At 39.0% G+C, this 10849-nt stretch overlaps 1 protein-coding gene across 4 annotated transcripts in view; it reads right to left on the reverse strand.

Annotated features, from left to right (window-relative positions):
* Positions 1-1236, reverse strand: part of BRMS1L (BRMS1 like transcriptional repressor) — a 39905-nt gene extending 38669 nt beyond the window's left edge. The window contains exon 1 of one of the 4 annotated variants that reach the window (XM_067737362.1): positions 725-1236. In XM_067737362.1, coding sequence (XP_067593463.1) covers positions 725-866 — 142 coding nt within the window. In that variant the 5' untranslated portion in view covers positions 867-1236. The remainder of the gene's footprint in view (positions 1-724) is intronic. The other 3 variants (XM_067737368.1, XM_067737377.1, XM_067737387.1) reach the window with 3 other exon arrangements.
* Between the last annotated feature and the right edge of the window lie 9613 nt (positions 1237-10849).

Genomic DNA, 10849 nt, shown 5'->3' on the forward strand with positions numbered 1-10849 from the left:
CGAAAAAACAAAACTAAAATAGCCCAAAGTTAGAAAAGATTGCAGGAAAGAAAAGATTTGGAGAATTTCAAAGTTGCCGAAAATCAGCCAATTTATAAGCATATGAAGATCCCCAATCACCCCTGATGTTAGGCTCTTCTTAGTCCTGACAAGTGCAGAGAGATGCTGTAAACGGTCCAGCTCCCACGTCAGCCCCTCGAAAGAGCACTAATATCAAGTGCTGACACGCTGACTTGGAAGCTGAGATTAAAAAATTCTAAGCCAGCCAAGAGCCAATACAAATCTACCCTCGGCTCCGACAATCCACCCACGTTGACAAGTAAGGGTTGCAAAGGTGCAAAATAAGAAGTCGGTGGTCTGGGGAGAGGAGGCATTTGCAGGGTCTCCCAGACAAGATGCTGCACATTCCTCGCTCCGGATAGCCCCGGGCACTACCCAGAGATTCCCAAGGGCAGGGCGGACCGCGAGCAGGACCGCGCAGCGTACGGGAGCTGGGCGAGTCCAGGCCCGGGCCCTGCCCCGCCCCGCCAACCGGGACCCGCCAGGAGCCGGGCAGCGCCCAGCGAACAGTCCGGGTGCCAGGGAGAGCTGGGAGCCAGTCTCCGCCCCTTCCCTCTCTCTCCTCCCCGTTCTCCCAGCAGGACGCAGCTGCCCGGCGTGCGGAGAGCGGCCTGTCGCTAGCCTGGCGCGAGGACTCGGGGTCCCAGCCCGCTGGGTCGCGTACCTGAGCTATCTCCATCCTCGGAGACCGACGAGCTCTCGGTGTCCTCGTCCTCGGAGCTGCTCCCCTCGTTTTCGGCGTAGTCCACCTCCATCTCATCGTGATGGTTCGTCTCCTTCTTATCCCCTCGGGAATGGACTGGCATTTTCCAGCCGCGCCGTCGCTTCCCACTCCCGGCGCCCAGCCCGGCCACCGCCGCTTCAGAGAAGGGCGCGCCGAACGCCCCGACCCACCCAGCGGCCGAGCTTTTTCTGAACCCCCTCGGCTCCTCCCCGCCCCCGCCGGAGCCTCACAACCTAACCCACAGGCTTTGCGCTGGGAGCTCTGCCATTGGTGGAGGCAGTCCTCCGAGCCTGGGGCTGGAGCTTGTCCTGCTCGGGTCCGGTTGGTTGCCGGTAATTACGGCGCGGCTTCGCGGTATGTGTCGGGAGTTGTAGTCCTTACTGCTCAGACCTGCAGGGGCCGCCAGCTTCCAAGCTTCAACAGTCCTGATCACTTCTCCCCTCTGGACTTCAAGTCCCACAAGGCACGAAAACTGCCAGAGTCGATCGCAGTTTATAAACTAAACAGAAACAGATTGTGAGAATTTGGTCTGTATTGATTCTTTTCCCGCCAAGTGATTGAGCTCCCAGGCCATCCAAGATGTTTCTGTCAGACGAAAAGGTCTTTTGCCTGAGGTTTTTTCCTCCTCTTTGAGGATACGGGAACTGGAGAAATGTCTCTTTACCTAAGCACTTTTATTTACTACTAATAAACTATTATTTAATTAATTTCTGCAGGCAACTTGCACTTTCTGTGTTGCACAAAAGTCTTTAAATTGTTATTGAAACTTTTGCAATCCATAATATGGAAGGAAAGGAAGTTTTATCTTGGCACTTTTCTCTAGTATGTTTTGCATTATTTTTTACCATTTGCAGCCTGCAAATGCTACCAATCTTAACTTCAGTTTTCAAAGAAAAATACATATTTGACTTAATGAAATGTTATATTTTATCAATGGTAGGGATGATAGACAAGGAAAACTCATTAAATATAATCATAATAACATACTAATTGACCACTTTTACTCTATATCAGGTACCCTGGTAAGTTCTTTAAATGAGTTATATTGAGTTAAATTCTCAATTTAATAGCCCTGAGGTAGTTGCTATTATTATACCCATTTTACAGATGAGGAAACTTTACTTGCAGACAAACCTAAAAACGGTATTTTATCAATTATAAAGACAGGGCTTCTTCCTGAAGTGGCAATTTGCTATTGACAGAGATTTCATAGAATATTGTGGGTTGTACAGCATTTCTCAAACACAAGGCCCAAAGACATTTGACAGAGAATGATAAGAGTATCCAAGCATAAATTTATTAAAGTTAGATTTGGAATTTAATGACAGAAAACATTTCAAGGGCTATCCATCTCTTGGCTTAGATCCAAATTATGGGGCTTTTATTATCTAGTGTCAGCCTACTTGTCAGCCTACTCTTCTTACTGTAGTCTCCAAAACTGAACTCCTCAATTGATAAACACACAAATTGTTTCCCATTTCAATGTTTTTGCATATCCTATTCTCTCTGCAACCCTCTTCCACTCTTTTTTTTCAAAGCCACTTTCCTGACAACGTTCATCACCAGCAGCACCTCCACCATTCAGTACACACTCCTGTTCCTTCAGGTTGCTACTATACTTTGTACTTTGCAACTTTGTACTTGTTTCTGTCAAACTGTATTGTGAATTGTTTAGCAGATGCATCTCACCTATTGGATGTGAATTCCTTGAGAACAGGGACTGTCTTATTCTGGGATGCAATTTCGGGGGCAAGCATGTGAGTACATGCATGTACATTATGTGAGTGGTGTGGACTAAAGTGGGGCAGCTGCTTTTAGCTCCAGCCAATTGTTGCTACATCAGAATTCTGGCCTAGATGTCAAATCTTCCAGTTTTCAAGAGAAACTGGAAATTTAGATCTCTATGTGAAATAACCAGATTTGTAAACATTATCTCAAGTGCATTTTTTTTTTTTTGCTGTTGTTTTGGTTTGGTTTGGTTTATTAAACTCCAGACCAAACAAAAACAGCTGTGGATAAAATCCCTGGCCTCTGTTAATCTCTGTTATATCAGCAGCTAGCAGAGTATGTGCTAAATAGTAACAATCACTTAGATTTCTGGTCACTATGTGCCAAGCACTGTTACATGCTTTAAGTACATTAATTCATTTAATCCTTATAACAACTCTATGAAGTAGATATAAAATTATGCCTTCTATTTTGTAGATATGGAAACTGAAGCTCAGAGCAGTTAGGTTACTTGGCCAAGGCCACACAGCTAATAAATAGCAGATTTAAGATTTGAATTTGAGTAGTCTGACATCAGAGCCTGCACTCAACTACCAGTATACAGTGCCCCTGTAACAGGTGCTTTCTATGTTTCTGCTGTTTAAAGGAAAACAGAAGGAAGTTGGAGAGGAGGCATAGATTCTAGCCCTGGTTCTGCTAGTAATCAACAATTCAATTTGGCAAATCACACGATCTCTGGTCACTTGTAAAATGAGAAGTTTGTATTAACGTTATCTTTAAGTTCTCTTCTGGGGCTTCCCTGGTGGTGCAGTGGTTAAGACTCCGCCTGCCAATTCAGGGGACACAGGTTCTAGCCCTGGTCCAGGAAGATCCCACATGCCTTGGAGCAACTAAGCCTGTGCGCCACAACTACTGAGCCCACACGCCACAACTATTGAAGCCCACCTGCTCTAGGGCCTGCATGCTGCAACTACTGAGCCTGCAAGCCACAACTACTGAAGCCCACATGCCTAGAGCCTGTGCTCTGCTCCACAACAAGAGAAGCCACCGCAATGAGAAGCCCGCGCACCACAACAAAGAGTAACCCCCGCTTGCCTCAACTAAAGAAAGCCCGCATGCAGAAACAAAGACCCAATGCAGCCATAAATATATAAATAAATAAGTAAAATAATAAGTTATCTTCCAGCTCTAAAATTCCTGTCACCATTATATTTATGTTTAAGGCAGACAAAATAATGGGAGATTATACAATTAGAGTTGCATGATGGTGTTTTGCTTAAAAGGGTAATTTCTCTCTCCTCTCCCCAAACAGATTTTAGAAAAGATGCCTAGGGAGTGTAAGAGGAACCATAAGGGGAAAAAAATGAATAAGGCTGGAAAAGAATGTTGTCAATTTAGAAAGTACAAATTAATGTGAAGAAAACCATGAACACAGAATGAAGTTTCCTCAATCGAGGCATCTTAATAGATAGGAATGATGCCTTCCATTTATGTAGCACTTTACATTTCACGTAGGGCTTACACAATCATTAGATACATTTTAAATCTCACTTTTCATTAATCCATCCATACGCACTCATTTATTGAAAGCCTTCTAAAACTCATGGTCGGTCATCAGCAAAATCTACTATATCATCACCTCTGCTCTGAAATGTTCCCTTAACTTTCTTGTTCTAAAGGGAACATTGCTCTCCCCTAGGACTCTGCTTCCTTTGCACCCCTACTCCCACTGAGCCTTGTCATGGAGTAGGTATGTTCCATGTCCCCCTTGTTCCTTCTAGATGATCATTCCCTCCCAAAAAAAACCCAGCTTGTCATCAGCATATACCACATAGTATCCCTACTTGTGGCTGTCATGTACATACTGCCCAGACTCATTCCCCCTCATTTTTTGAATATTTTAGCTCTTGGTTCATTCTCTCCCATGGTATGCCTATCATAATCCTTGGTCATTTTAGTATTCATGTAAATAATCCTATACCACTCCATTTCCTACTCGGTTTGCTCTGGTACAGAGTAGACATAAAATAATTCTGGCTTTTTCTTTCTAGTTTTCCTCCCATACCTTCTTTGGGGTAACTTTTTTTCAATCTGTCTTATTAAATATTTTAATATTACATGATAATTTAAACACATAGAAAGGTATTCAGAATATTTTATATATATATATATATATAAAACACAGTATTGCTCTCTAAGCTTTGTCAAATCTTAGAATTTTACCACATTTGCTCCAGACCCCTCTTCAGTCCCAGTTTTCTCCTTCCCTCTCCAGAGTAACCATTATTCTGACTTCAGTGTTTTTGATTGCCGTGCACGTGTACATACCATTTTTGTATATTATGTATCCATAAATAATAGAAAGGATTGTCTAACATGTTTTAAAGTAGTCTCATACACTACATATCATGCTACAACTTCCTTTTTCCTCAACAATTTTTTAATATGTATTTATTTATTTATTTGGCTGCACTGGGTCTTAGTTGCAGCACGCAGGATCTTTAGTTGTGGCATGCAGGATCTACTTCCCTGACCAGGGGTCGAATCCGGGCCCCCTGTGTTGGGAGCGTGGAGTCTTAACCACTGGACCACCAGTCCCTCAGCAATGTTTTTGAGATGTATCTATTATGATACAGGTAGCTCTAAATCCAGTTATTTTAACCTGCTCTAAGGTAGTCCCTTGAGTACATATATTCCATTGAATGAATATTAAAAACTTTACTCACTTACCTGTTAATGGACAGTTAGGTTGCTTACAATTTTTTCATTATTAAAAACAGTTGCCTCAATGAATATTCTTGTATTTATCTTTTGGGGCATGTGTGTGAGGATTTCTCTAGGATAGTGGTCTCCAAAGTGGGGCATGTGAATCCAGGGAGTATATCCTAGGGGACAGGAAGAAAAGATTAAAATTTCTGTGTATATAATTTTCAATTTCATCTTTGTCTGGAATAAAGTAGATGTAGGAAGGAAGCTATACGCCCATTTTTTACTCTGATTTACACTCATTATATTCCCTGTGCTTACTTGTTTTTAATCAGCAGATCCTGCCCCTAAAGGGAAGCAAACTTAATTTCAACCACTACCACGTGGTGGAGCTGAGACATCAGCTATACAGCCACAAACCTTGCTGCTGATTGACCCAGGCCAGATGCTGATAACTTGAAAAACAAACGCAGGAGACCAGAGGCAGCGACTAATGGCTAATATTCAAATCAGCGTAAACATTTTAATCATTCAAACTAAATCTAGGTCTTTAGAGATCTACATTGACAAGTAAATGAGACCAATTTATTATCAATGATATGAGACCATGATTTCAATTGCTTAAGAACGAAACCATCTAAAGGTGCTTGAAATAGCCTGTTGACTGGTACAGGGCCCAACCTTGTATTAATTGTCTATTTGCAGAAATTAGTTCTTGGATTAGTTCAACTATAAATTTTATAACATTCCTATTAGCATGTTTATATTATTATTCCACTGTCTCATAGCTCAAATTATCATGTGCTTGTCTGTAGTCAATAACTGATTTTTTTTTTTTTAGTAGAGAAATTTTCCTTTTCTCTTAAGATTTTTCTCAAGGGCAAGTATTTTATATGCAGTTTTATTTTTAATGTGTATTTTTCCCTCTTCAGATAATTTTTCTGTATAGTTAAAGTGGGTATCTTTTATCCTCCTCAGTATCTATCCCCTTTTTGAAGCAATAGCTCCTTGATTTTCCCTTCAAGAGCCCCCTCTGCTCCATTCATCCCATATGGTTCAGGTGACCAATCAGAATATTATATTCTCCTGGTTCAGGGATGGAGATGTGGACCAACCTAGGCCATGATGGGCATTGCCAGAACTTTTATTGGCTCTATCAGGAAGAAGTTTCCGTCTTTTGAAATTAAAAGTTCGATTAAGCCTATGAGCCTAGCTTTACTAGGGCCATTTCTCCCTCCATACATGACTGGGGGAAACAGGGAGGCAGGCATGGGAACCAACAGAAAGAAGAAACAAAGCTAAAATAGCAGATTCCTGATGACATTGTTTAAGCACCTGCATCCACGTGTGTTCAATGTTAATCCTTAGACTTTCAGTTACATGAACCAATGAATTCCTTTTCTTTGTTGAGTCTTAACCACTGGACCTCCAGGGAAGTCCCTGAATTCCTCTTCTTATTGAAGAGGTTTTGATTGGTTATTTGTTCCTTTCAGTTGAAAGAGTTCTGACTACAACAGACAGTTAATTTTCTTGTCTTTAAAATGTGTGTGTTTTTTTAAAGGAAGCAGTGAATGAAATATTTTTAAATCTCCCATCATAATTTCTTATCTATTCTTGTCACTTATATATTACTATATTCACTTATATATTACTATATTCACTTATATATTCACTTATATATTATTCACTTATATATTCACTTATATATTACTATAATATTTATTGAATGTATATTATATGTCAGGTACTGTGGTTTCAAGAGATTCATCAACGAACAAAACAGATACAGCCTCTGCTCTTACAGAGTTTAGAGAAACGTAAAGAGATAAATATTAAAAAGTTAACTATACAAATTAAGGTGTGCTCTCTGCTGGTGTTATGAGAGTATAACACAGAGACCTGTAGGAGTGGGTGTCAGGTAAGACCTCTCCAAAGTAGTAATATTTCAGCTAATACCTGAGAGATAAGTTGGAATTAGCCCATCTAGAAGGGAGGGAAGGGGGAATATTATAAACTGAGGGAACGGCATATGTAAAAGTCCTGATGTAGAAAAGAGCTTTCTCGTGTTCATGTTTGAGGAATTAAGAGATCACTATGGACAGTCAGCATATAAGGGTGAAAGGGGTACAAGGTGAGGTTGGTAAGTTAGGGAAAGGCCACATCTCACAGGGCCTGGTAGATTACAATAAGGATATATGATTTTTATTTATTTTTGATCCTAAATGCAGTGGGTTGCCCTTAGGAAGTTTATAGGACGGGATTATACGATTAGACTAGTGGTAAGATTACATTAATTTAAGATCAGATCTTTAGAAAAAAAAAAGTTTGTAAGAAGGGATTATACGATTAGACTAGTGGTAAGATTACATTAATTTAAGATCAGATCTTTAGGAAAAAAAAAGTTTGTAAGAAGGGATTATACGGTTGGACTAGTGGTAAGATTACATTAAAGATCAGATCACTGGTTGCTTATTGGAAGATGGACTGGATAGCAACAGGGAAACGAATAAGTCAATCAGATGTTGAGGTAAGATAATGGTGGCTTGGACAGGAGTAGAGGCTGTGTGGAGAAAAGAAATGGACAAATTTGAGATAGTGGGAGATAAAAATCAACAAAACTTAATAATGGATTAAATATGGGGCATGAGAAAGAGGATATACAACATAGTTTACTTATCTCCCTTCTCTTTGAATTCGATTTATTTCCTTATGCTAATAAATAATGTCAGCAGCCTTTGCGTCAACAAATCTCATGAAAAATATATTTCACTTAAGAAGTTCTATACTCACTGTATATTATTTTCAGTGCTCTCTGTCCTTAGCCAATCACAAAATTTCTTCCAGTGCTTCTTTTTTTCTTCCAGTTTCATTGAGATATACTTGACAACACTGCAAAAGTTTAAGGTATACCTCATAATGATTTGATTTACAAGAAGTGATTATCACAATAAGTTTAGGGAACATCCATCATCTCATATAGGTACAAAATTAAAGAAATACAAAAATATATTTTTCCTTGCGATGAGAACTCTTTAGAATTTACACTCAACTTTCATACATAACATACAGCAGTGTTAATTATATTTATCATGTTGTGTATTACATTCTTAGTTCTTCTAATGCTTCTTGACTTGTGTGTGAATGTTACCTGTTTTCTCTAAAAATTCAATCATAATCTGTGAAATTAAACAGAAAGAAATTACAAAATGTTTTGACATTGGAACCGATGATGCAAAAGCAATGATAGGTAAAATGGTTGGCACAATAGCGTGAAGGCAGTGGTACCAAACCATACTAATATTCATTGTATTCTTCATTGCCAGTTTCACTTACGAATGTCCTTGATGAAGCAGGAAAAGTTACTCTTTATGAGATCCCAGGCACTGAGTACATCTTTTTAATATTTTCTCTGGCAAAACCTACATACTGAAGTACAATGGTGGTCTTCAGGAAAAGCACTTGTGTGATTGAGTTGTGAGCTAACCTAGCAACTTGATTCAAGGAATGGCAGTTTTACTTGAAAGAGCTGACAAACCAGTTATTCGGACTTGGTTATCTGACAAATATTTTCACAAAAAATCAAATAAACAAAGTGAGCCTGTCACTTTTAGTAAAACAAGTGACGGTATTTGTTACGAAAGATAAAATTCAAGTTTCCAAATGATAATTAGGAATTTGGAAAACTTTTATTCACCATAGTGATCATGACAACCTTTTAATACTTAAAAGATTTTCTGATGTATATGCTTTTTAAAATACTTATATTGTTTAATGAAATGTATTAACATTTGGAATATCTGTATATCAGTGAACAATTATTTTCCAAATGGCAAATGTATAATGTTACAAAATTATGCATGGGTAAAAGATCCATTTAAAGTGCAAGATTTTAATGTAAAGAATATAAAAAGTTTACCGATATGTTTTCATAATCCACATTACAACTAATCTTTAAGAAAGCACCAATCGTTGAGTTTTAGTTTAGGTTAGTTTTAGCATAGTGACCACAATTATCCAAAAAAAAATTAAAATATTCCCCCTTTGGGGACTTCCCTGGTGGTCCAGCGGTTAAGACTCCGCACTCCCGATGCAGGGGCCCCGGGTTTGATCCCTGGTCAGGGAGCTACATCCCGCATGCCGCGACTAAAAAAAAGAAAAAAGATCCCGCATGCCGCAAATAAAAACATCGCGTGTGCCGCAATGAAGATCCCGCGTGTCTCAAATAAGACCCTGGGCAGCCAAATAAATAAATAAGAGTGCAATAGAGTTTTAAAAAAAAAATTTCCCTTTCTCCACTGTAAAGTTACTCCCCCTGCCCCTTCCATACTGTACTCTTTGGAAGAAACTCGTTATGTGCAGACCACACCTAAGAAGTAGGGAGTTATTCTCCATCTCCTTGGGTATCTACATAAATTCTTTGGAATTCTTTTTGCATGGGAGATTTGTCTCTTCTCCCTCATTTATTTTTTATTCTGTCATTATTTATATCAGTATGGACTCATGGATGTTTATTTTATATTTTGTGTTATAATCTAATACTACTTTATTTATTTTGTTGTTCACATTGTCTCAACTTTGACTATTAGGTGCTCTTTCAGTTGATGTACTCCTATAATTTGTGCGTGTGTGTGTATATGTGTGTGTGTGTGTAGCATTTCCTTATTTCTGTCACTACAAAATGTTCCAGGCTCATCTTGTATATGAGACCTAGAATCAGCTCCAGGCCTAGAAACATACATTATTCCAAAGAGCCTTGTTTCTTCTTTTTTTTTAATTGGAAAATGGTACTAAAAAAACCAACATCTGGGTGTTAGGTGTGCTTGCTGCTACTAGGGTGTCATTGCTTCTAAGCCCTCTCAGCTGATGAGCAAGGAAATATACATGTGTTTACTAATCCATCTATATTCCTGTCTATAAATATTTCTATATGTAACTATCTACATTAAGCTAAACATGAGTTCCTGATGATGTCTCCAACTCAAATCCACTACCACATAGATGATTCTACCCTCCTCCCTGGGCTTATCTGAAAAATTCCCACTCCAACAAGAAGAAGCTTGGGTCCTGCCATCGGCCATCCACTTACATAATTATTTAATTCCAATATACATGTATACCAGTATCAAAATTCTTAAGCCATACCCCCATGGGGGTAAAGACTTAATCAACTAGAGTACAGTGTTTATGTACATTTTCTTTAGTCCTCAGTCTTACAGATTCCTCTCATTTTCAAATGAGTATGTTTTCCCTACCTTCTTCAGTGAAGCTGTTGCATACATTGTAATACAGTTACTTTGTCACATTCTGTGTTCCAACCTGGGATCCTCTGACCTTCTAATTGATTTTTTAAATTTGCATACATTCCGGTTCATTCTATGTTCTATAAGGTTCTACAAGTACTGATAAATGCACAGAGTCAAGTATCCACAATTACAATATCATATAGAATTATTTCACCACTCTAAAAAATCCCCACTTCTTCACCTATTCACCCCTCTTTCCTCTTATCCAAGCCTCTGGCAACCACCACTGATTTTTACTGTTGCTATAATATTGTCTTTTCCAGAATGTCATATAATTAAAATCATAAAGTATGTGGCCTTTTCAGACTGGCTTCTTTCACTTAGTAAT

Source organism: Pseudorca crassidens, chromosome 1 (assembly GCF_039906515.1).
Source record: "Pseudorca crassidens isolate mPseCra1 chromosome 1, mPseCra1.hap1, whole genome shotgun sequence".
Taxonomy (NCBI): Eukaryota; Metazoa; Chordata; class Mammalia; order Artiodactyla; family Delphinidae; genus Pseudorca; species Pseudorca crassidens.